General features: G+C 49.4%; 2 protein-coding genes across 2 annotated transcripts; one reads left to right on the forward strand and one right to left on the reverse strand.

Moving 5' to 3' along the window:
- Positions 1–2228: 2228 nt before the first annotated feature.
- On the reverse strand, positions 2229–4407 carry LOC128722925 (cytochrome P450 4C1-like). The gene is made up of 8 exons (XM_053816618.1): positions 4220–4407; positions 3951–4148; positions 3704–3892; positions 3550–3625; positions 3341–3467; positions 3067–3267; positions 2675–2979; positions 2229–2598 (listed from the first exon to the last, which is right to left on the reverse strand). The coding sequence occupies exons 1-8, from the start codon at positions 4392–4394 to the stop codon at positions 2322–2324; spliced, it is 1548 nt and encodes a 515-aa protein (XP_053672593.1). The 5' UTR covers positions 4395–4407; the 3' UTR covers positions 2229–2321.
- Positions 4408–20447: 16040 nt separating this feature from the next.
- Positions 20448–22941, forward strand: LOC128724081 (cytochrome P450 4C1-like). Its single transcript, XM_053817844.1, has 8 exons — positions 20448–20619; positions 20711–20908; positions 20992–21183; positions 21280–21352; positions 21448–21574; positions 21643–21819; positions 21937–22241; positions 22315–22941. Exons 1-8 carry the CDS (start codon positions 20448–20450, stop codon positions 22601–22603), a joined length of 1533 nt encoding a protein of 510 aa, XP_053673819.1. The 3' UTR covers positions 22604–22941.
- Positions 22942–26543: the final 3602 nt, after the last annotated feature.

A 26543-nucleotide genomic window follows, 5' to 3' on the forward strand; every position in this document is an offset into this window, starting at 1 on the left:
AAAATATCTTTTAACAACCTCCGTCTGGGATGTTGAGATGGGATAAGGCGTTTGAGTGACCGGATGTACGGTTCATTGTAAGGGCAACACGTTACGCTTCGATTGTCTCGAGGCGGGTTCGAGCAGCCGGTTTTTCGAACATAATTAAATTGTCGTGCATGTTTGAGCGAAACTAATTGATGCGGTGTGCGTGACGTCTTTTGATTGCTGGAAATCACTCAGTGACAGCGGACGCAGGCGCTAGGGACAAATCATTCCAAAAGCCACCTGACACGTGATAAAAGTAGCTGCTGGGGATGGGGAAGCCATCAAGCTCAATCCCGGATTACGCAAGACAATGGTGCCCCGTTGTTGGGCGTTCGTTGGATGGGGCGCAAACAAAAAAAAGGACACCCTTGCGAAGTCACCGCTAGCGGCCGGAACTTCAGCGTGCTCATAAATCTTGTAGCGTTAATTTTCCCCGTGTGGAACGCGCCGTTCCAGAGTGTTTCATCGTATCAATCTTGCGCCATTTTCAATGTGCCACCTTCGTGAGTAGCGCCAACAAGCAAAAAAAAAGAGAAAAGAAAACAATGGCCTGACTAATGTGCACCCTGGTTTCGGTGAAGGTTTATTTTTCAAAACCCGTCCCAGGGTGACATGCCGGAGGGGATTGTAAAAGGTGGAGGAGGAACAGAAAAAAGGCGCCATATTGGTCTCCTTTTTCCCGCTGTCGAAATGTGATTTAATTTCGCTTTCTAGAGCCCCCGAGTAGCGCTCTCGTTCTAACGACCTTATTTATGCGCTGCTTCAAGCGTCAGTCTACCATCGCCTGCGTGGGGTTTTTCCCGTGGCTCCCGGGTCAAAGGGGTCTGAGGGCCGGGTGTCGGGTGTGAACATTTCCCACGGCTGCTCTGGTGACCGCCGGGGGCAAACTGCGATCCCCGCCATTTTCCGCGAGCTCCCCACCAATGCGGTTGCGAAGGAAAGATTAATGATAATGTGTGTATGTACCAGGCAGGAAGGGTCCGGAGCTTTTCACCATGGAGGCGCGGCAGCTGGCACAACAGAATAGAACGGAGAAGGAAAATGGAAACTGAGAGGTGTGGGAACTGATGCAAAAATAAAAAAAAAAAACATAACAACAACAACACAAAGCTGGGTGTGTCACAACCCGGCCGAATCTGAGCGTGAGATAAATTATCGTAAAATTACGCTCGAATATTCAAATGAGACATTTTGTTTAACGCGCACCCACCCGTTAATGCTGGGCCGCTATTGTTCCACGCCCGGAGCGCACTTGGCCCGCGGGCGTTGGGATGGAAAATGTCACGAAACGATTTATGGCCGTACCAACCGAAGGAATGTCAAATGGGTGAATTGGGGCATTTTTATCGGGTCATATAATAACGTGCTCGCAATTTAGGGGGTTGGGGACATAATTTGGGCGCTTGAAGCGCTGGAATGTCAGCAGCTTTAAGCTTTGCTGTTAGCAGATTGCCAAAAATGTGCGGTGGGTGGGTGTGTGTGTCCTTTTTTGGGTCGGAGAGCTCGCCGCCAATACGGTAAATATTGATTGAAATATTCCCTCAGCGTGACAGCGATCGGTTGCGGGATGTTTTCGTTCGTTTGACATCTGTCTGCCGATCACCGCCTACTTGCCAAACAACGCACTTAAACAAACACACACACACGACCATAGCGCCTTCGGTTTCGTGGATTGACTTTCAGACTTTATTCTTTCCCTCGCCCCAGGGGGGTTTGTGTGCATTTTTCCGGTCGCTGTGCGTTGTTTTTCCACCCACCTGCGGGCGAAAACCTTCGGTTTGGCAATCACACGATTTGTTTGCATTTCGGATGAAACGGCAACATTTTGCTTCTCTTCCCAGCGCTCGCAGTCCGAGTCGGCTTCAATGCAAATTTAAGAATTGGATTGAATAATCAACAACCGCAAAGCAAAAACAATGGCGTACCGCGCGGTATGACGCACGGCATGTATTTATCTTTCTGCCATCGCTGTCCTTTTTGCCTTTCGCGAGATTGCACTCGCCGGCTCACTCGCTCACTCACTCGCTCGATTCCGTCTCTATCTTCGCGCGCACACCCGCGGGTTGATTCTGCGTTTCGCCGTTTGCACTTCGGGAAATGAAATAATTAACTTTACTGCGCTGCGGCTGGTGGGGCTGAATATTTTATTTGCTTAATGCCCGGGATTATCGGGCTGTGTGGGGGCCGCCAAAGGCCGTGGGGAGGCGCGCAGACTTCGACCGTCTTAAAGCTGCTTTATTAAGCGTTTAATGCCCTTGCCCACGCTCGCGGGACCAACCGTGGCACCGTATCGGCTAGCGGTTTCGCTCCTCCAGATACAGCAGGATGCCATCCTTCGGGCGGGTAATGAGCTCGTTCACGATAAGCTGCTCCTGGCGTGTCCGAACCGAGCGGATCCGGTAGCGGCGCAGGATCGCCGACACGAGGCTCTTCTCCTCGAGCAGAGCGAACTTTTGCCCGATGCAGTTCCGTGGCCCGGCACTGAACGGGATGTACGCGTACGGATGCCGGCGTTCCGTGTGCTCCGGCAGGAACCGATCTGGGTCGAAGCGTTCCGCATCGGGGAAAAATCTACAGACGGGCGGTGAGTGTTGTAAAATTAGCGACAAAACGAAAGCCCAGCGGCCGAAGCAGTGGTCCAGTGTACCGTTCGTCCCGGTGCACGTTGTACGTGTGAACGCCGATGATCGTCCCAGCCGGAACGTGGTAACCACCAAGCGTGACGTCTTCGCTCAGTGTCCGTCCGAAGAAGGACACAGACGGGTAAAGCCGGAGTGTCTCTTTGAGACACCGCTCGAGCAGCCGCATCTCGTTTAGATCCCGCATCGTGGCCGGTCGGTCGCTTCCGGCAAAGATGGAATCAATTTCCTGCTGCACGCGGTCCTGCACCTCCGGATGAAGTGCGAGCAGAAACAACGCCCAGCTCATGCCAGCGGTGGTCGTATCGTGGCCCTAGCAAGGGCGTGAAACAAGGGAAAAGAAAAGGGAAAGCGGTTTAAATGATGCCACCCCCATCGTGACGCATCCGACTCCTCGAACCTCGAACATGAACGTGTCGACCTCCTCGCGGACGTCTTCGTCGGTAAGCAGCCCGGTATCGGTGGCGCTTTGAAGCAGCAAATCGAGAAAGGCCAACCGCTTCCGGCGCATTCCAAACTCGCCCTCCGCGGATTGATTGCGTTCGTTCGCGTTTCCACCGGTGCCATTTGCCTGCAGGGTTTGCTTTCGTTCGTGGATCACCTGGAAGGAATGAGAGAGTGAAGAACGGATTCGTAAGCGCAAGAAGCTCACACGCGCGATGTGGGGCGAGTACCTTTCGCGTGTACCCATGCAGTACGGCTAGCAGGGCGTGTTGTTTCCGGCCCAGTGCAGATCGCCGAAACGCCCAGTCCGGATGCAACCACGGCCGTACGAGCCGCTCGAGAAACAGTGAGCTTAATCTGGCCGAAAGCGAGAAGAAACGTTCATTACGGTAAGTGTGTGATGCGCGGCATCGGTGGTCATCGGCATGGACGGTCTTACTCGTAGACGGCGTTCACGTACGCGTTGTCCTGCCCGTCGTCGGTTTGCGCGTTCACCTTCACGCCCATCGCCGTCTCTGCATGTGCACGCGCGTGAAAAACAGACAGGAGAGTCGCGATTACGAAGGGAAGAAAATGGCCGCATCAATACGCACCACAGATTACGTCCAGCGCGGCTTTCGTCACAAAAGGATACACGTTCACGGGCTGGCCGGTGCCGGCATGAGGCCGCAAACGTTCCACCAACACGGACCCGTTCTCAGCGAACACCTCGCAAAACCCATCCAGGATGTTGAAGTGAAACGTCGGTGTAATGAGCTTCCGATGCTGGAACCACCGTTCGCCTACAATACAAGATGAAAGCCATTAACTGCGACCGAAAACCGACGTTACGTGACGTACCTTTGGACGTGAGCAGACCCTCACCAAGCCAGTCGGCCAGAAACCGGTACAGGTTCGCCTTCTCCGTGTGCTTGCTCGCGCTGATGATCTGCTCCACGTACTCAGCCTTACTAAGCCGCACCTCCGGTGTCATGCCGACCCAGATGCGGTGTATGCCATCGTACTGGCGCGTCCTTTGATCGATCGTCGTGAATATCTCTGCGAAAACATCACTCATCGGATTATCGGTGGCTGTGCGCAGATGGCAACGCAGTGAAGCGAACACATACCGTGGGGTTTCTTGCCGTACAGCAAATACAGCGTACCGATGAAGGGATACGCTCGCGGACCGGGAATCTTGTCGTAGATTTGGGCCAACCGTACCCGCCCGATCAGCCACTGGAGCACTGGAACCAGCAGCAGAAACGCCACGGTACCGTACAGCATCACCGGGAGATCCGTCATTCTGCCGCACGGACGTGTGTTTGTTTTTCTTGCCCCGAGGCCGGCTCGAAGTGGTCCGCTCGATACGACGCGTGTGCTTTACTGCCGGCTTGATGGCCGGTTGACTGACGGCTGTTTGCGTGAGTGAGTGAGTGAGCGAACGCTTGGCTGACGATCACTTTCTACGTGAGGCTGTGATGAGCTCCCGGCAAGCCCAAGGTTCACCATTAGATGGTCCGGGTGTGTTGGTACCGGGCGTTGACGACCTGCTTGAGGGGGACTGGCGCTTCTGCCGACTCACGATCCGGTGCAGGTTTGTGGGTCTGTTGCGAGATAAGAGTGCGGCTTATCTAATCTGTGCGTGTGTGTCTGTATGTTCTATTGCCCCACGATTGTGGCTTGTTCACGCTTAAATTGTACCGTCCCGGTTCTGGCCGGCTACGAACCGGTGCTCTTCAAGCGGAGATAGATCGTAATGGTGCGGTAATTGATGATTTTTGCCAGCGCCGGCTCGGCTAAATGATGGATCATACATGTGTTCTTAGGTCTTTGCTTCCTCTATGGTTGTTGCTGTTAGTTCCTCACACTCAGCGATAGTCAATAGTGTTGACTGATCAGTTTCATTACATTGTATTGAACGGCTTGTTATTTAAAAAACACGTAAAATGCGCCCGAACTACAAACGAAACATTAATAACGGCCATGCTGCGAGGCTCTACCTTTGATATCAATTAACGAATCATGCAGATGCCAAGTTCCGGCGAAAAGTTTACTTCTCAATGCGTGGTAAGAAAAAAAGCTTCACCACAGTGCTAATAATAGATGTGGAAAACAACAATCAAAGCCTGTGTTTTTCAGCGGCAAACGTTCATGTTTTTTTTTGCCCAATCGCTTTGCAACGTTGAGTTTGTTTCACGTAAAATTGAGCATTTTTCAAATGACCATTTGATCAATTACGGTTTGCATTTAACAAAAAAATAGATTTTTTTCAACCATTGTTTCCGTTTTCACGCAAACAATGTAATCATTTTGTTCATTCATCCTCGTGCTATCCTTTCTGATGTTTTATCCGTGCAACGCGTTCATTGTTGCTATTCAATCCTGAGCATAGTCCTGCCGATGTTCGTTGCGTGAAAAAAAAAACAATCACACTGCACACAAATGGAGCCGTTTTATTTTTCTTTCCCGGAAAAGCTCCCAAAGTGAATAGCGAGTGTGAATAGCGAGCCAGCGTTTCACTCTCGTCCACTCTCGTTCTACCCGTGAGCAACGCTTTGTAATGGAGCTATATTGCGGGGAGATTGGGTGAATTATTTATAAATTATCGCGCTGGTATCGATAACGGTCGGGCGCGTTGGCATTTTGCCAGCGCAGCAACATTGATTGCTTACTCAACCAGTGCACAATAATTACCAGTCCTCCGGGGGCCATTACCGGTCCGATTTAGCGCCTTCCGATGGATAATCACTGGGGAAAACCAATTGTGCGGAATAATGCACCCCGAGCGGGAGACTTCTAATCGAGTTCTCGAATCGAAACCACGAGTTTGCGGGTAAACTCGTTACGCGGTGGGTTAATATTTGACAATGCGAACAGTTTCCCACCACTACTAGGGAAGCTCACCGGGTTGCTATGATGAAAATATGAAGAAAGGGGAAAAGAATAACGTCACTTAAAACCAACTTATTTGGCGAGTATTTTCGCATGTCAAACACTTTAACTCTTTCCCACTGGTGGCCATTAAAAGCGACGCATTTCGAAGGACGAGCAAAAAAAGGAACGGAACGAAAGTTGCTCGTTTGCCTAACAAGGAAACGCGCGCGCGGAACTGTTTTGATTGGAAGTTTGTTTCAAGATTTTTCTTTCCCATTTCCAACCCGATGCGTTCGCTGGATCACTGCATGTGGTACGGTTCCCAGCACGGTGGCCGAGGCGGAAAGTTGCGCCGGCGGAACTTATGTCGGCCCGGTAGAACCGGTCAAGAGAGAGCGGAAGGAATGGGCGCTAGAAATATTGCTAGAAAAAGCAAACATCCGGTCAACTTTCGAATCGAAGCGACCGCTAGAAGACTTGTTGTGGGCACTTGGTTCGGCAGTTTGTAATGGTTTTGTTTTTTGTCTCCCCTCCCTATCGCAAACTACTTGGCCCGGGAAAGTGTAGTAAGGAAAATGTTGGCACGTCCCGTGATGGGAAGCGGCGTATTATACGGGGTAAAATGAAGGCGTCGGCAGGACCCTGCTGCCTACCGTTGGTGGGATTTACGGTGGGAAAACAGCGAAGAAACAAAAAAAAATTGCGTCGAAACTCAAACTCGCAACATTAAAGAAACATGAACCCGGCGCTCGAGTGCACATTCAGATATCCCGGGGGTTTTTATGACTCCCCCCCGAAGGCGGCTGGAAACAACACAAAGTATCCCAATTGGGGATCCTTTTTATGTCGTGATTTTTCTATTAATCACGCCCGGGGCCAATATCAAATGTCGCTGCCGCGCACGGGCAGCAAACCATTACAAGTACTTTGATGTACTTCGCCCTGGGACGGCGTGGGGTCATTCTGGTGTTAATGATGATTAAAACTTTTAAAAGAGACCGTATAACACTCACTATGCGGACCCAGGGCCCGGCCGGCAGTATCCGGCTTCCGGCAGACCGAAACCCTCCGAAGGTCACGTGGCCGGCGACCGGCCATATTTTTCTCTCTCTCTCTCTCTCCTCGCTCGTTTGTTTGCCATCACTTGCAGTCACTTCCCAAGGGCACGCACACTCATCGGGTGTGTCCTTGTTTTAAGGGACCGGCGAGTAGCGAGTAGAAGAAGAAAACGAAGAAGGTGCTGGAAAAAAAAACGTTACAAATTGAAAAATTTATCACCACGCTTACGGCGTTACATTATTTGACGGTTTTTACGACACTGCAAATATTGTCGAGTACGCTCGCGCGCATCCGCACGAGTCCTTGGGTGGTTTCCCGTGGTTTTCCTTCCCACATCCAGCCCGTGGGTGGACCTCTTAATGGGCTGTAAAAGTCAGTGTAAAATTTTATCCGACTGCACACCACGCAGATGGCCGCAAGGGCGCGCAGACCACCACGGCGTGAATCCGATTTTAATCTGTTCTCGGAAGTTCCTCTTGTTCTGGAAGTGGGTGGGGATGAATGATAATGAAGAAGAGAAGGAGAAGAAGAAGAAGAAAAAACATACCCACGATACTCTGGTGCTCCGGTTCCCCGAAGAACCCGCGGGTGGTTCACATTGACATGTCATAAACCATTGACGCCATAATGACTGTGGCGCGAGTCATCGGGTTCCCTGCTAGTCCCAGTCCCAAGGACACCCGAGCCGAATGTACTCCCCGAAAAAGGGCGGGTACTTCGTCGCGTGGGCGACCCTTTGTCTTCGCAGTTTCGGTAATTCACTTTGTTTAATGGGTGTCGCTGTTCGAAGAGACGATTTCGGTGTGAACCCCCACGTAGTTCATTACGGCATGGCGTCTTCATCAGCACACCCTGTGCTGCCGGGTACTTGCGGTGACGTCGACGGAAATTACCACCCACACCCGGGTGGGAGGAGACGCCATGATGATGGTCCAGATGCCCCCAAATCGCGAAGGCTCGTCAAACTGGGGGGGGCGGGGCCTGGTGGCCAAAGGGATACGAAATTATGTTCCACCTTATCGTGGGATGCATAATCCGGTGGACATCTGGTTTTTATCTTCGTACCAACAACTCATTTTGCACATCCGTTCCAGACCGAGCCCTGACTGGATGCCTCACTGGAGACCCGGTGCGGTACTAACCTTTCCTTTCGGGGGGAAGGGACTAGTTTTTGTGGATATGCGATGAACGAGTCTCGGCCGAAGCGTTTCACATTCCGTTCGCAGTTCGAAGAGAGACGCCGCAAAGACACACACCCAGCACAGAGGAGAGAAAGTGGAAAAAAAGTTTGCCCCGGATTATGGATGCACGACACACGGCTTACGGTTGCGGGTGGCAGAGATGATCGGTGTTCGGGTCGGAGCTTAGGGAAAAGTTTCCCTGTAAAGCCCTTCAATTAATCATCGCTGGTGTCTAGAGTTTATGTGGAAGCCGGAGTCTACATTCGGAAATGGCGCTGCTCCCATGCGAGCGTTGTCAGAATCAAACGCTTTGACATGAGTCGCTTGGTCTACTGCTTGGTGCTGTTGTCGATCAACAGAATACCGACGGTTGTTTGATCATATTTTCCTGCTTAGAATCTTCGATGAGTGCTACTCATTCTTCTGTAAACAGGGTTTTCAAATTGTATTCTAAAGCAAAGCCTGGAACTCCTGGAAGAACATCTTTCAGTTTTCACTTACATTGCTAGAAACGTAGGCATAGACATTCCTGCACGAAAGGCGCCCGATAAGATCTTTCATGTCATCCTTCACCGGGTCAAAGGTCAAAGCACAAAGCACAAAGCACCCGAATCAAGTGTTATTGTAGCCCATCATCACAGAGGTGGCTGGGTTGTCCCCGTTACTTGTTTCTCTAATTCAATTCAGCCAGCACAAAACCCTCAACCTCAGGGCCTAAAGAAACCGAGCTTGGCTCGAGCCACTAGCTCGAGAGACAAAAAATCAGCCCTTTATTATCATGCAGGAAATTCAATTAAATGATTGAATTTATCTCGTCACAGTTTCGGTGGTTGTTCCGGTCCGATTTTTGGGGCAGCGTCCGGGCGAGAACCTGTACCGATGGGGCTCATGCCAAAGTGCCTGGCTGACATTTCGGTGGCTTTGGGTTTTGTGGTGCCGGTTGAATGATTAGAGCCGAGTTGCTGGGTTGCCGTCCGGTCCAGTTTGGATGATGACACTGCTGGCCAGCTGGGAGATTCTAGAAAATAGAAAGCGAACGCACCACGACAATGGTCACACACAGTCGCCACTACGTCCATATCGGTGTTGGAGTTCACCCCTTCGGTAGGGAATGCGGACACTCGGGCCGGGGCATAATTTCCATAATGAAGTAAACATATCTGTTGTTTATCATAGCCTCCGGTGGCAGGCGGATCGGACGTGCCTGTACACGGGTCTAGCCGGTTGTTCCTTGGCGCACTCGGGGTGCCGTTGGTAACGTGCCTTTCGAGCGCGTTACACAGGACATGTCCAAGGCCATAGCGGTCCGGACCGGCACGCACGAACCGGGTCTGGCATCTCTCGACCGCTGGTGGGTTGTGTCCTTTGGTGGCAGGGCATTATTTGGGTTATCGCCTCGCCAGAAACGAACCATGGAGATGATGCGCACCAGTGTGGGCTCGGGTGTAATTAAATGTGTGGATGACATAAGGATAATTACTGGACGTTGTCACATGATGGCCGATGGGAACGAGCCGTGGCGTAAGGTATTCGATTTTACACGCTTATCTGAATTATTAACGCACATTGTAGCGCATGAGTCGTGCATGAAATGGGCTTTTTGAAACATTTTGCACATCATCTATTACTGGGTAATAGTGCAAATTATGCTCAATACTTAGAACTACGCTCAAACTTTTCTAGTGTGGACATTTTTGTATACGAGCAATTTACTAAAAATAAAAATATAAAAAAAACGGTTGAACGCTCGTTATTTTAACCCTTGACTATTTATACATTACATTTGGTACAAAAGATTATACATTTGACACTTAAATTGATTAGATAATACGCATTGTATATTATTCCAAACCCTTATTATTATTATTTTTTATTAATTTAAGGACGGCCAGGCTGTATTTAGGTTTGTATAGATATTTGTGAGCTGAAAGGCATTTCCTCCCAACAGCTGCTGAAAGCCTTATCACGGGCTGACTCGGTTACAAAACCTCATTATGAAATCTGTAAATTTGTATGAAAATAATTCATAAATTTAGAAGCACTTGGTAAATGAATTTAAACAAGAAAAATCTTTCGAATTTTCCTTTTTTTTTACTACTAGACCCAGTGCCCAGTAGATGTTGTCCAGTAACAAAAAGCAATTTTCAAACATTATTTTATTGTTTTCCTGATGGCTAGGTGCCGTCGGTTCACAATTCACCCGCTTTTGTACGGCCTTAACTGCGTGCGTCTCGATGCAGTGGCGTTTCCATTGCAGCCCCAAAAATCGATGACCGAATTTCGGCCAGAAAGTAAACCGATGCTCCACATGAAAGGCCACCCAATCCGCGCGCAGATGCCCTGCCACACCGAAAACCTGAGCTCTTTTGATGCACACGAAACCGGTGGCCGGTGGATTGTGGCGAACCGTGCGCGTCCGGCTCGAGGTTTATGCCAATCACGAACACATCGGTTCGGAGTCATGGCGTCAGTTTGCCAAAGCCTTCAAGCGTGCAAACAGGATGGCGACGGTTTCGTCAGGAACACAACCGGACCGGACGGTGGTGTCCCACCGTAACGGGACAGCAACTTCGGTCGGGATGTTTAGTTTTGTGCTCGCCAACACCGGCCACGAGCCGGTTGGGAAGCCGACGCCGCTGTGAAATGCAATCAATCGCCACTGTTTCGCTTTATGGCTTTTCTGGGAAGTTTCCGGAAAGCGCGCCCAAAGCCCGGCCAGCTAATAACGAACGTGAACGCCCTCCCGGTGGTTGGCGTTTGATTTAGGATGTTGCCGAAAAGAAAAGGGGGCCACAACTCGATGGCAGCCTGTCCCGTGCACAGCTGCTGGCCAGACGGGCACGGCAACTCGAGGCTACGGGGCGTTTGGGTAAGTGGCTTATTAGCATGACCCGATGACAATGATTGGAAGACTTTGTCTTTGGAGTTTTTCCGCTTCCGCCGGTGGAAGCGATGCGAGCTAGCAGCGAACGTTGGCCTGGGGCGAAGCAGAACTTAGTAAAGTTTGTTCATCATTACAGGGCTAAGCTTGACGGCAGATGTTTGGTTAGCCAAGATCGAGTTCAAAAATCGGTTCCACAGTGCAATGGGGCTTACAGTTTTACAGCATCGATCACGAGCCACAGTTTACTTTCACAATGATTTGTGTATCCAACGGTTGGTCGATTGTGGAATAATATTAACGCGGAAAACCGATGTCGCTGGGAGGCGAAGGGTGTTTTGGTTTGTTTCGCAAAATGCAAACTTGTTTGTTTTGCAATGGAAAAAAAATGAATTTTCCAAAAAACGAGTAGCGAGAGTCACCAGAAATCGGATTGCGTAAATTGATGGCACGCATCATGTTTGCCGAAATCGAAATTGAAATTGAGGGCAGAAAAAGAAATCACAACCATCGATATCAAAACCGGCAATTGGGCGGATTGTTTGTGGTCGTTATTAATTTACAGTTTTTTTTGCTTTGGATAAAAAAAAATGTAACACATTCCGAATGCACAAAAGCCGACGAGCTGGGGACCAATTCATATATTTTAGATGCGGCCACAATCCGTGCAGGTCAATCAAAATTTTGCCGCATTTTCGCGATTTATTCGCTATCACTGCAATCGTCAATCACGAACGCGCCCCAATCGCAAAGGTGGAGAATAAAAATCGAATTGTGTGCATTGTATTCGGGTGGAATCACTCATGAGCCCGTGAACAAGCGATCAACAAAAAATAAACCTCGAGCCTTCTGCCGTGCCCTCGGGGAGCGTGTTTACAGCGCGAAAATGGAAAGCGATATAAAAGCTCCTTTTTCTCGCACGCCAGCACACGCTCGCTCGATCGAGCTGGCTCTCGGTGACGCGTGGAACGAGCGATTCGAGGAAAATCATTGCAGTAGTAACATAAATTATTCGAAGCATGTGAGTGATTGATTTATGATACTGTCAACCGGGAACCGAGTTCCGTGGGCCACGCAGCGCCACAAGGTGGGCATGGGTTTTCCACGGGTTTTTCCCGGGTTGCCAGAAAAATCCCTCGTCGGGAACGGCCGCAGTCTGTCCATAGCACGACCCATTTCATCCACCACGCTCGGCCTCAAAACATGTGTCGGGGTCGTCCATTTTTGGGACGTTGGACAGTGAGAGAGTTCATCAATTGTCAAAGGCCCATTTGGCGCCCCGCTGGGTGAAAGCTTGGAAAGCTGGGAAAGAGCGCGAGCTAGGAAAAACAAAATCGCAAGCTCGGAAAAGGACCAACCGGACGGGAACACTTCATCACGTCGCCAGAACTCGCTCCATAATAACCGGTCGTCAAGCGGCACGAACGACCCAGTATCGTGGACTTCGAACTCCAGCGCGTGGGTGCACATTTTTCGGGGCCTTTTTGTCCGGGATGGAAAACACCAGTCAGTTGCAGGCCGTCAGCGTGGCAGGCGTAAGATTCGCGCCGCATTTTGACGCCCGTGGCTGACCGCACGCGTGAACCGGATGGGGTTGGTTGGGTGGCACTCGGCGAGGGTGGTATCGTAAAATGTGCGTCACTGCGGGAGATAAATAAGCGCAAATGCATAAACGAATGCAGTGAATCAGGAGGTGGATGGCGTGAAAGGACAGCCGTGGTGCGACGTGGGTGGCTTTGTGTTGGTTATAGCTTAAAATATTACGCTCTGAAATACAACCGCAACAACTTTGACGGCGGAGATAATGGTGCTATTACCAGCAGAGCTGCTATTGGTGGCAAGGTTGTTTAAAGATAGTCTTGTTTTAGACTAATTAAACATTAGATAGAGGTTGCGTATGTTTGGCTTCTTGTTGCTAGGCATCATTGTTTTTTTCTGAATCATGCCTACATCTTTAAACCAGGCGCTCGAATATAATGAAGATTATATAATTACTATCCTTGAGTTTTAATGTTGAATTAAATTGTGAAATTAATTTCAGTTGATTAGGATAGATTTTGAAGGTTGATTTTTTAGTTAGGATGGAACTCTGTATAGTTTCCGTAAAATGAAACTACTGCTGGTTTCATCCAGCTTAAATCCTATCGAAAGTTCAAATTTTTATTTATGTTCACTTTACGTTTATGTATTGAATTTTTTTTTGTATGAGAAAATTGTGAAATTCATTTCCGTTTATTAAGATAGATTTTCAACTTTCATTTTTGAGCTTTCACTCTGTATAGTTTCCGTGAAATTAAACTATTGTTGATTTCATCCAGCTAAAATCACATCGATTGTTCAAATTTTGATAAATGTTCACTTTATGCAAACTTTATTTAAGCATGCGTTCACGTTTAGCCCACAAAGAAAGATGAAAACCACCCGAAATGCCCGAGCCCTTACGATGCACGATCGTTACGAAATTTGATTAATCACATAAAAAAGTCATCGCTTGAGATGATTTTGCTAGTGCGATAAACTTTTCCACCAACCGCTTTCGACACGAAATGTGATTTTTCCTTCCCCATACAGGGGCGCCCGTTTTGGTTACAGGTCACAGGTTCGCAGGCCGAACCACCGAAAGATTAGGCAACGGGTTCCGTTTCGCACACAAAATGGATCGTTCCCATCCCGGGTGGATCGTTGCCGCTCTTCACGTTCACGTTGTGTGATCCGCTTTGATGGTTCATCCCGGCCTCGCAAGGACATCGTTGCGACGGTGGAAAGCTTCGCATCATGGCGGATGGGGGATCACTTTATTAGCCCCACATTTTCGATGGCGAGCTTTCCCAGTACCGGAAAGCGAGCCCATAAAGTACAGACCAAGTGGTAAGTCTTTCGCCAGATAAGGATTATTCTTTCCTCGAGCCGGCCCACCATAAAGTGGTTCGTTTTTCGTTCGGACACCGCCCGTGTGTAGGTTCCCGCGTGTCCGGTGGATCCGATGACCGGTCGCATTGCGTTCTGGCCAGCACCATGAGCGGGCGATATTTCCGGAAATGATTATAGTTCGCTATAGCCCCTATTCACCGCTGATGGGCGGCACTAAGCGTTATCGCCGGAATTGTGTGACGGTGGCTTTCTCCATCGGACTGCTGGCGGGAAAGTGGATGGAAAATTGTTTACGTTTCTTTTCGCCCAAAAGTGTCGTCACTCGAGCGGAAGGAAAGCTAAAAAAAATGCCGGAAGCCATCAACAAGAGCAGAATAGCGGTGAACCTGGCCTGACAATACGACTTCACCCTGCACGATAAACGTCTTAATTGGATGATTTATGAGCATGGAAATGATAAGCCATATTTCGTGGGCTAGTGCGCTGCTTGCTGCTTTTTGTTTGTCGCTTTGTTGCGCGATCGCATCTGAACTCATTTTCTAATATCCTAATAAATAACGCGTTCCATCTTGGTGATTCCATTGTTCCGAGGAACATTTTTTGCTGGCATTTTAAACAGGAGTTTTTCTTTTACGATTGTTCCTTCACTATGCATCTGTTCTGTGCCTTCAAATGGGAGCATTTCTTTTCGCCTTTCAGGCAGATCCTTTCTCACAATGATCGAAAAGGTCTACGGGAAGGTGAGACGCGAGCAAACAATGACGCATCAATTTAATTATTCGACGACCGATGGGGGCAAAACATCAGCTCGGCTCTTAATTCCCACAAGCACACCTCAAACAGTGGAACGCTACACTCGGTCTACCGCATCGATTTGATGGTTTTTAATTTACACTCCAACGATGTCCTTTCGATCGTACCGGAGCGCGTGTCCTCACGCTCGTACTGGCGTTCGCTCGTCAGCAAATCGTTCGCGGTGTCCCATGCGCCTGACCGTCGTTAGGGCCGGTGACAGATTCGGCTGAAAACAGCCGTTTAATGACCATCATCATTATGGCAATTCACACCAATTACGTGCTAATGTTAATGCCAAGAGTGCATTTGCGTGTTGAACCGTCGCGCCTCACCGTACCATTTGGCGTGATGGACATTTATTTAACGCTTCGGATCGATGGTTCTCGTTCGTGTTTGGCCGACGTGGAAGCGGAGACAGGTTAGTCGGGCCATTGAGCATAATTTACATGTTGTACGGTGCGGTTGGGCGATTGCGTCCGCTAGGTGAATGTTTCAATTTGGACGGATTTTTTTTAGCCCGACTAAGTGTGACAGTAACAGATTTCTTGAATTTAAAAAGGAGCTCATGTATTTATTTTTTATTTATAAAAACTCAAAATACATTTCGAATCACGACCATTTGCTCAGCGAATGTACACTTCACAACTAAATGTTACCATTGCACCTCTGATAGAAATAACGGATCGTAAATCAAACTTGTTATCAATGTCGTTATTTTTAAACACTCGTGTCAAATAACAACGTTAAATGCAGTATCTTATCACCTTGCTCTCCACACGCCACTTGCAGCCGTTCATCATGACATCGGTGGAACGATAAATGGTGCCTGGAATCCCAAGTAATTCAATTAAAACATAATCAATGCCATGTTAGCTAGCAACAGGATGGCCGCTGGGGGAAATTTAGAGAAGCGTGCGCGAGGTATCACTTTGAACGTTTGATTATAGACCAGTGTGTATTGGCGTTGGTATCGCTGCGTAATTGAATAAATAAGTTATGCAAGCGTTTGATGTTTAGCGGAGTCTAGTTTTAGCGCTCCAAGGAATTCGCTGGAAAATGATTGCAGATCAGTTACAATTCCATTCGACCAGAATGGATCTTGAATTATTTGGAAAATTTATCAAATGTGTTTCCTCGGTGAGTGAAATGTCATAAATAAAAATGGTTTCGTTGTGAAACATTAAACACGAATCCATTTCATCAAATGGTTACACATTTTCCAGCATGTAGCCGTTTCCATCGTCCAGTGTGTTTGGGTTTCCGGTCTTTTCTCGGCCTTTTTGCTTCCATTCTCCATGGCAAACTAGATTACACCGAAAATTAATGCGCCCCAAAACGGCCATGGTCACGTCTGCATCGGAAATGGAGCGAAATTGAAAACGCCATCATAATGAATTGAGTTCGGCTAATTTAAGAAACCCCTTTCACGACATTAGTTCCCATAGACGGGGAAATAAATCGCAATCGTTGAATTCAATTAATATTCTTAATGTGCCGAGCGACCTCCCTGTTCCAGATCGCACGATACCACGATCGTCTCACGCCCGCGTTCCGTTGCCGCCCGTCAATGGGGTTGGGGTGGGGCATTTTCCGCACGAGCCACCCCGAATGGCATGCAAATTAAACTTTCCACCCGGGCGCCGCGAACGGGCATCCGTTGGGCGAAAGTTTCGAAATTCCCTTTCCGTCCCGGGGCCGGAACAATGGCTGCCGGGCCGAGTCTCCCAATGGTGGAGCCGCGTTGTCTCTTCCCGTTGTGGGGGTGTGCGCCTGGAAAAGCGCTCTCCCGATAGTTGAACAATACACGCTCACCCCAGACTGGGAGCCGTGACTGGGTGGCAGCACATAGCGCATGATAGCGGGCAAGATGCTCGTAAATTAAACCATTATAGCCTTCCCGAGTCTGTAAATTGTTGGGGCGCCCTTCGGGCCCTCATCGAGAGCTCATCGAGGGCCCACCCGGAACGGATTCCAGTCTGCCGCCAAAAACGGAGCGATCAGAACTTTCGTCTCGAAGCCGGCGCCCCTGGTGTGGCCCTGGAGTGGGTGGGAATCGCAGTAAAATTTAGAAAATTACTGCGTAATGAATTTCAATGATTGTCCTAGGCGGTTTCGTTGGGCCGCCAGGGCGCACATACGGCACTTGGCTGTGATTCGGAGTTCGGCGGGTGTGGGAAAACCATTCTGGTCGCTTTTTGCCGCCAACCAAGCAAAAGTCAAAACAATGCGATACCCTTATTTTTGCCCTTCGGTGGCTCTCGGGCGGCCCTCTGTCCGTCCCGTCAGTCGACCGCAGTCGAATAAGCAAAGGGCCGAAGTAATGGGTTTTCTGCGATGGTTGGATTTTGGTCGGCAGGAAGGAAAACCGCGTGTACCCGAGCGCCTAGAGCCAGCCCGGGTAGTGTGTATGTTGCGCAGAATATGAGCTTGAGCTGTTCGGGGCAGGTTCCCGAGATGTGGATGTGTTTATTTTTACTACATGTGGGCGGTTTGGCAGAACTTGAAATTGAATTGTGAATTCAATCCTGCCTACGACTGATGGTGTTATTAAATGTTTGCTGAAAAAGCGAAGCGAAACAAAAAAAAATATGCTCCTATAAAACAACGTACGAGAAAGTTTCGTGCGTTTGCTCACGGGTCCATAGTTTCGTTTGGCTGCCTTGAACTGCCATGGAAGCGAGCGAGTGCTCATCGGAGGAAATTAATCATATCACAAAGGTAACGTCATGGCTCACCCGACGACCTGGTTCTTTCGTTATTTATTAGTTCACCCACCGTTGCGTGATCCTACGATCCTCCTCTGATTCATCATCACATGAGCGAAATCATCCCAGGTCACCCTCTTCATCAACCTACTTATGGGAGTGCCGTACTCGGCGAACGCCGTCGGAATTAATCTTGATCTCTGTGTGGCTCCGAAGCCTGGCACCATCCTTCCGGCACCATCTGTCACCGTTTTCTCCGAGACCGATCTGTCTCGGAGTCGAGTCTAGTCGTGCCAAGGTTGTTGAGATGCTGCGTCTTCGGGAGAAGCATTTCCGTTTCGGGTGGAGTGAAAGTGGCATAAACTTTGCCACGCAACAACCAGCCCGTGGAGTGGCCTCCGGACCCAGACGAAACCAGAAACATATGCTACACTAAATTTCTTAATTATGGATGTGCACCGGGTGGTGCCTTATCCGGGTCGGACTGGCTCGGTCTCTTGGCTTGGGGTAATGAAGACAAACGTGCTGTCGGAAGCGGCAACATTTAAATTAGTGTCGACAGAGCCCACGAATGGGCTCATCATCGGCGGAACTGATCCGACGGTGGTTTGGTCGTGGTTGGGCTTCACGCCAACCTACCATCGATGGGAGCATTTTGAACCCGGGGACAATCAACATGTGCTCGCGAAAGGTTGCCCACCTTGTACGCTGATTGGCGAAGAAACTCTTTCCAAAAAGCCCATTACGGTTCGCAAACCAGCATACCACCGTAGTGTTTGTTCGGCTGCATTCGGCTCGTCAAGCATTCTTTTCGCTGCTGTTATGTTTATGACGAAATCCTGGCCACCCCGTTTCGTCGGATTGGCAATGATGCAGGCGGCGGGCCAAGAGTCAAAACGAGAGAAAAAAACGCAAGCCGAAAACCCGACATGCCATTCCGTCGACGAGTATGTCGTCGATGATGGAACACGGTTTTCCATTTAACCGTGAAATGTGGTTGGTGCCAGATACGGTACGGGCCGTGGGATGGAGACCACGATTGCCGCAAACATGCTGCATCATTTCCCCACGACATGGTTTCGATTATTAAACGGGCGCTACTGGGCGTCCGTGGAGCTTGCGGGCACTGGAGTAGGAATCAGCCCCGAGAGGGTGGCGTTGTTTCGGATCGACAGGAGCCAGTTTCGAGGTCGGATCGAATTTCTTTGTGCTTGGAGGTGGCTTAGAGAGCGGCTGTTTTAGGATTTTTGCGTTATGATAGAGCTCTCGGAGGATAGATTGAAGCGTTCCAAGTGCATCGCATGGTTTGGTGAGAGCTGAGTTTAGCGGAATTTGTTCTGAACTGCTTTTACAACAAAAAGGCATAGCTTGTTATGATTCTCGTATGTTAAATTGGTTCCATGAAGCTGAAATATTTTTGCCAAATTGTTTACAAAGTACAAGTATTCATAGAAATGTGCAAGCGATACGATTGCTTTTTGGTGTAATCGCAAATTATGGAAATATTTTCGACAATTTAATCCATCCTGATTGAAGAAGATTACAATATTCATTGTATATTTTATGCGAATAAAAGAAAGCAACAGAATATAATTGGAAGAAAAACGAAAAATCTAAATTCTCTCGATCACTACGGGCTAATTTACTCGTGGGGTTTACACTGACTAGCAGAATTTAAGTGGAAAAGAACGATTTCGGTTGTTTTTAGGTGTAATCGTATATTTTGGAAATATTTTCAACAATATAATTCATTCTTATTTAAGAGTATTATGATAATCATTGTATATTTTGTTGGGATAAAAGAGAGCAGCAGCATTTCATGGAATGGAACAGCATTGCAAGAAAAACGAAAAATCAGAATTCTCTCGATCACTACGGGCTAATTTACTCGTGGGGCTTAAACTGACTAACAGAATTTAAGTGGAAAAGAACGATTTCGATTGTTTTTAGGTGTAATCGCAAATTATGGAAATTTTTCCAGTAATGTAATCCATCCTAATTGAAGAGTATTACGATATTGATCGTACATTTTGTTGCAATAAAAGAAAACCACAGCATATAATTGGAAGAAAAACGAAAAATTAAATTCTCTCGATTACTACGGGCTAACTTATTCGTGGAGTTTAGTAAGTTTAACAGAATATAAGTGAAAAGAAAACCGAAAAACTATAAATCTTACGCGCGTGAGCTGATTCACTCACGCTTTTCCCTTTTAACGCAGACCCTTTCAACCTAACGTAGTTCAAGAACTCAAACAATAACACAACTCTCGCGAGCAAACGCGGCCAAGCGAGCGGTGCAGATGATTACTACAAATTACGACATAATCATGTCGCCCCCGTTGGTACTCCATAAATCAACGCGCGTCCAGCGTCCGAGCCGGATTTTGCATAATCATGCACCGCATCCCGAGTGAAACGGGAGAAAACCACGCTCCCAGTGACGACCTTTGGCCGGGACCGGCATGCACCCTACGGAATGGGGGGCCAATGGCCAATGGGGAAGTGTTTGCTCGGATGAGACACACGGTTATCATCTCAATATTTGGCCCCGTTGGTCGCCATACACACGCACACACGCGGCCAGCTCGAACGGCCAGAGCCAGAATGGTCCGCTTTTTCCGCGCGATAAGCAGGATTCAACTGAACTCGGTTATCACGCGTTCGGGAAGGGCGCATATCTTCACGAGCCAAACCATCACCGGCGGGTGACTTATGGTGCCGCCATCATAAGACCGCGGTCCCATCAGGAAGTGGCGCGTTTAGTGTTGCGAGAACGCTCGTAACGAGCAGAGTGTCCGCGAACTCGAGCCATCAGACAAACGCGCTTCCATTACGTTGCGGCCATTCTTTTTCCATCTCTCTCTCTCGCTGTGTACTTATCACAAAAGGGCGCTCTTTGGGTGGCCATCGTGTCGGGGGAGATAATTAATATTGCTCTAATCAATTTGCCGGGTGCAACCCGTAGAGAGCAAGTGGTCCATTCGACGATGTTACCGGTGGGACTCATCCAGCTGGTGCTGGTAGCACTGACGCTGGTTCCCGTGGTGCGTTGGTTCCAGAAACGCTTCCAAATGAGCAGCGTGTTGGACAAAATACCCGGCCCTAAGGCGTACCCGATCGTCGGCTCGATGTATCCGTTCATTGGCAAAAAGTCTGAAGGTAGTTGCGTGCGCACCCGCTAGAGGGCGCTTTTGCGAGAATTTATCGAACATTAAACAAGTGGCCACTCGTTGCTCGTGTTTTGCTGCAGAAATTTTCTACATTATTGACCAGCGGACACGCGCCTACCCGGGAATCCATCGAATCTGGAATGGTTCCACACCGGAGGTTCGCATCAATCGGGCCGAGTACGTCGAGAAGCTGCTCTCGTCCAGCCGGCACATCGAGAAATCGGCGATGTACAAATTCCTCTCAGCCTGGCTCGGTCAGGGGCTGCTCACGTCGAAAGGTGAGGTTCTCGCGTCAGAATCGCCCCCATCGCCGCGAGACCAACCTCCAACTGATGATCCACCGTGCACGTTGCCATTCCAGATGATCGATGGTTTCAGCACCGGCGGCTCATCACGCCGACGTTCCACTTCAACATCCTGGATGGGTTTTGTGAGGTGTTCGCGGAACATAGCGCTCAGCTGGTGAACCAGCTCGCCGAGGTGGCCCAAGGTGACCGAACGCCCGTCAACGTGTACCCGTTCATCACGCGAGCAGCCCTGGACATCATATGCGGTGAGTGAGGCCACGCGCGCGCGCGCGCCCGATGTTGATTATGATTTCGATGATGATTGCTTTATGCTCTCGTGCGGACATCCGGTGGCACTGCAGAGACGGCCATGGGCGTGAAGGTGCACGCGCAAACGAGCGGCCGGGACAACCCGTACGTGGCTGCGGTGTACGAGTAGGTGTGCCTGGTTGGTTGTGGGGGTTTTTTAGTACCGGGCTGGATTAATGTGGCTCTGATTTCCGTCTCCTTTCCCGATGTTGCGGTGTTAGCCTGAGCGCTCAGATCCAGTACCGGGTGGTGAGGCCCTGGTTGCATCCGGATTTCGTGTGGAATCGCTCACGGACAGGTCGCCAGTACCGGGAGGCACTCGAGCAGGTGCACGGATACGCGAGCAAGGTCCGAACGGATGTGGCTGTAATGTGTAACTTAAAACTCATTTCGTGATGTAAATGCACCTACCGCAGGTGATCCGGGAGCGTCGTGCGGAACTGCAGCATAACCGGGCTGGAATTGTGGAACCAACGGAGGGACGTAAACGACGACTGGCCTTTTTGGATATGCTGCTCGAAAGCACCGCCCAGAGTGGCGTTGGGTTGAGTGATGATGATGTCCGGGAAGAAGTGGACACGTTCATGTTTGAGGTAGGTTTGCTAGTCTGCCTTCCGAGAGCTGCTATTTTTTTTTCTCTGATCGGGGGAGTAAACACAGAAACTGGAGCTTCACTGAATCGAGTTCTCGTTTTCGGGACGCCCCTACAGGGCCACGATACGACAGCGGCTGGTATGAGCTGGGCGTTGTTTCTGCTCGCACTTCACCCGGAGGTGCAGGACCGCGTGCAGCAGGAAATTGATTCAATCTTTGCCGGGAGCGACCGACCGGCCACGATGCGGGATCTGAACGAGATGCGGCTGCTCGAACGATGCCTCAAGGAGACGCTTCGACTCTACCCATCCGTGTCGTTCTTTGGGCGGACACTGAGCGAAGATGTCACTTTCGGAGGTTACCACGTTCCGTCCGGGACCATCGTAGGTGTGCATGCATACCACGTGCATCGGGACGAACGGTAAGCTCGCAGCTTGAGTGGTGAAGGAATTGAAGCCTCGTTGATGTCTGCCCTTTTGCTCCTCCGTGCGCAGGTACTTTCCCGATGCGGAACGCTTCGATCCGGACCGGTTTCTACCGGAGAACACCGAAAAGCGTCACCCGTACGCGTACATCCCGTTCAGTGCTGGACCACGGAACTGCATTGGGCAGAAATTTGCTCTGCTCGAGGAGAAGAGCGTCGTGTCGGCGATTCTGCGCCGGTTCCGGGTAAGGTCGGTCCGGACACGCGAGGAACAACTGATACAGCACGAGCTGATCACTCGTCCGAAGGATGGCATAGAGTTGTATCTGATTCCACGGGACGTCCAGTGCGCACCCTGAATGTCAAGCAGCCGCAGACCGGGAGGGATGCTTTCAACGATGGTGCCGAGCTATTGCGGTTTGACGCCCGAATGGCCCCCGTGACCGGAAGTATCGGAAATATGACGAGTGCTTCACAAAGGGAGTGCACTTGTTGGGAGGAACTTTTTAAACTAGTTTGCTCGGTGACAAACCTAGTCATATGTCAGGCTTACCTTATTTCCGTGTGCCATTTGGGCTTTGTTTGAAATAACTGGAAAATTGGGAAAATGGGTGTTTTTCACGATTTATGAGCAATTTGAAAGAAGTGAACTCCTACTGATTGAGCTTTGTTAAGGAGCATTAAAAGTATTTTCATCACTGCCATCCCATTTCAATGAATGTTTAATTGTCATCGATTCGATACATTCACAACCGCATTTTTGATGACGCACTCAAAAGAGAAACGGGTTTGGACAAATAAAATACTCCCCCAACTGATTGGGAATTATTTTCGCAGAAAAGCTTTTCCCCCCTACCGATAAGAAAACAACAAACTGTCAACTGCAGTGGGTTCGGTTTACATATTTCATGAAAAAGTAAACTTGCTCCTGCGTTGCTGCCAAAGGACCAACCATCAAACTGTAAGAAAGCAGCGAAACCTATTCCATCGTCCCATCGGCTGCCCCACGATTGGAGAAACTTACCGGACTGCGACATTGTCGAGCACTTCTTGGTCACGGTGCTGACAGTGTGCTTTCACCACAACCCCCCGGGAGGAATGGAACCGGTCCGGGGCGGAAGCATAATGTGATAAATACATAAACATCGAACCGTTTTGATTGGTGCTTGCACAATGACGCAGGAACTTCTGCTGCCCGGGCGCAAGTGGCGCACTTCGGCAACTCGCGAAGTGGAAAGTTTAGCACGCTGTCGTTCTGGTCGCTGATTACGCTGGCAGAATCAATAAAAAGTAACTTCTGGCCGGTTTTCCCGGATGCGAATCGGTGCACTAGCTGTGTACAGTTCGTTGCTGCTAAGCGCGTAACGGGTTGACAAAGTGGATGTGACCACCACGCGTTTGACAGCTGTTTGACATTTTCCACGTCACAGCGACACTCCATTGCAATGCGTTGCCATGGAGATTTCCTGCACGGCCTACTCACCGATAAACCATGCCCGATTGGAGGAGCTTTCGTGGAAATCTGGACTGACTAGGTGACTAATGGCCATTGAGTGGGCGAAATTCTTACCTCACACAGCACACGCCCGGACACCATCGGAATCAATCTCCGGTCGATTGTGGGATGAACACTTGAAGTAAGTGATAAGTCTCCATTAATTTTAGTGCCCTTCGCTAGCGAACGTCTTCTCGTGCTAGAGCGTGATATAGTTTTTTTTGTTGTTGCCGTATTGATCCTTCAGACATACCGGCGAGGGTCAATGGGAATCGGAATGGAAATCGGGTTTCGGAGAGTTTCTTTAGTCATGGCAACGATTAGGGAAGATAAACGATTCGTCGTTTGGAATAATGTTTGCTTTAGTCACACCAACCAAACCGTACCGGGGATTTCATTCCCGATGGGGAAAGGGAACAAAAAAACGGCTCCGGACGCTCACGCACAATCGGAAGCGATAAATGCTGGTGTTGTGGTGAGTTTTTCCTTGCTGCTTTGCTAATCCATCCTTTCTATCTTACTCTCCAGCGGCTCTGCCAACCATCGACTGGTCATTCGTCATTGGATAATTAATGATGCGTGACGATGGGTATGATACCGGCGGTCGTACCTTAAGCCGGGCCACATAAAACCGATCCCGCATTTCTATTATTTTGCGAGTAATAGGAAACTTGATTTGTGGCACGGGAATCATCCCTTCGACGCAAGAGCCTGTGTTGAGGTCAGGCACAAAAGGGCACGGTTTTGCTGCGAACGCTGATCGAAATCGGCAAAACATTCCACACCGAATGGGTGTTCCAGATTTCTTCCGCAGGTTCCATTCAATGCGCTCTGCTGCAGCGCCCATACCCTGTGGATGTCCTGTGGTGTACTTGATTGCATCGCCATCCTCCCATTATTGCTCTCAGCACGTGTGAGGAAGGATTTATCCGCCTTACATCCTGCCGGGAAAACTGCACGAGACCGGCGATGAAAGTTTCGATCCCATTCCAGGTGGCGAACGTTGGGTGATGGTGCAGGAACAATGGAGATTAAAGTTTTTAGACTCTCTCTCTCTCTCTCTCTCTCTCTCTCTCTCTCTCTCTCTCTCTCTCTTTCTCTTCACCGGTGCCAACCCCTGGTGCATCGGTGGGTGTGAAAGAGGACTCCTCAAAAGTCATCGGAGTCGTTGGCGCTGTTTTTACCTGCCCCAGAGAGCGCACGGTGGGCTGTCATCTGCACTGACCCGGTGGATCCGGGCTTAAAGAGGACTTTTCGGGGGAAAATTAAACGATCTTCTTGGAATGCATTCCTCCCTACCGGTGGTGGGTGCAGTTTGCACGCAAGCGAACCGATGACAAAAGAGTTTTTGCGTTTCAGGATCGAGCGATGCAGCAAAAGTGGGGAAAAGTTTTGGGCCGAAAAACCCCGCTTCGCACGTGCACCGGAACGGAACGTAGAATGCAGGTTTAATGCTGTTCGAAGTGCAATGCAGCTTCTTGCGCGTGTGGAAAGTTTGCGTGTGGGTGGCGTGAACGGTGGACGGATGAAACACATAAATATCCTGTGGTTTTTGCCGCCACACCAGAAATATGGCTGCTGCTCCAATGCGCTTGGTCGAGCGGCTGAAGATGATTTTGTCACGAGTCCTCGAGCACTGATGGTAAGTATGCGAAAACAATGTTACCTTCTTCATTATGCGCGGAATGTTCGGGATCAAGATTTATGCACCGTTGTTGTTTTTAATTACGCTTAAAGCGCACCCGATGAAACGACACGGCGTGTGGTCTGGTTTGGTTTCGCGTAGGAAACGGGCGTGTCCTTACTCGGTCGCTTTCATGTTTTCGAGTCTCCATGACACACACTCATACACACGCAAAGGGTAGACCGTCGCGAGCTTCCGCGCGAATGCAAATCTGCTACGGCAAAAACTAATTTCGTTTCATCTCGCAATTTAGCGTGCATGTCGTTTCCATTAAGAGCCCGCGCGATGCACCGCGATGGCACGTGGTTATGCGCGAGTGCAATTTCGTCCTGGTGAAAAAGGGGTGGTGGCAAACCTGCGGGTGTGGGAGGATGAAAACTGAGTGGCTTGAGGGTTCTGGGTTGGCTCAACACACACACACACACACGCGCGCGCGCGCACGTCCTCACGTTCCATTCCAGGTAGCAGAGGACATGTAAAGCTAAAGCTACAGTGTAACAGGATGCCCTTTGGGGTGGAGCTGCATTAGATGTGCAATTTAATTCATCACCCGTTAGTGGCGAATGAATTATTCAACACGTTGCGGAGAAGGGGCCTAGCCTGCGTGAGGTCGGTGTGCGCTCCATCATGACTTCATCGTCGTCGAAGAGGTGTTTGGTTGCGTCGTACGGTCGAGTGCGTTCGTGTGGTCAACGTAATAATTGCATCGCGTGTGCGGGTTTCGGGAGGAGTTTCGAGCTGCTAACTGCTGGAGATGTATAAACATAGCCCGTAAAACTATTCCTACACGGTTTGCTGTTTGTTAACAAAGTTCTTTTGGTGCATTTATCTGTTCGCTTGCCCTCGAAATGTACTGCATTATCAAAGGCAAAGCTTGCCGCACGTTGTGCAGTAGCGCCTCACTGCAACCAATTGACGTTGTGTAGTCGATTCACCTAAATTGGTGTTGGTTTTTGAGGTGGAAATTTTTGCTGTTCGTTGGGCAAACGTACAATTTGCAAATGACCACGGAATGCGACCACACGTAATCAGCCAGCGGTTTATGAAGCCCCAATAGCCTTTTTGTAGTGATTTGATTCGAAAATTGCAGAGCATCGCAATGCATTGCCTCGTTGTATTG

The sequence above is a fragment of the Anopheles nili genome, chromosome 3 (assembly GCF_943737925.1).
Source record: "Anopheles nili chromosome 3, idAnoNiliSN_F5_01, whole genome shotgun sequence".
NCBI lineage: Eukaryota > Metazoa > Arthropoda > Insecta > Diptera > Culicidae > Anopheles > Anopheles nili.

What these genes read in the sequence shown, in the direction of transcription:
- LOC128722925 (XM_053816618.1), bottom strand. Translation starts at nt 4,394, where the DNA reads ATGACGGATCTCCCGGTGATGCTGTACGGTACCGTGGCGTTTCTGCTG. An exon ending in GGGTCTGCTCACGTCCAAAG is followed by an intron (nt 3,893 to 3,950) that starts GTACGTCACGTA and finishes CTTGTATTGTAG; the next exon opens with GCGAACGGTGGTTCCAGCAT. An exon ending in CGCGCTGGACGTAATCTGTG is followed by an intron (nt 3,626 to 3,703) that starts GTGCGTATTGAT and finishes GTGCACATGCAG; the next exon opens with AGACGGCGATGGGCGTGAAG.
- LOC128724081 (XM_053817844.1), top strand. Translation starts at nt 20,448, where the DNA reads ATGTTACCGGTGGGACTCATCCAGCTGGTGCTGGTAGCACTGACGCTG. An exon ending in GGGGCTGCTCACGTCGAAAG is followed by an intron (nt 20,909 to 20,991) that starts GTGAGGTTCTCG and finishes TTGCCATTCCAG; the next exon opens with ATGATCGATGGTTTCAGCAC. An exon ending in CACGTGCATCGGGACGAACG is followed by an intron (nt 22,242 to 22,314) that starts GTAAGCTCGCAG and finishes CTCCGTGCGCAG; the next exon opens with GTACTTTCCCGATGCGGAAC.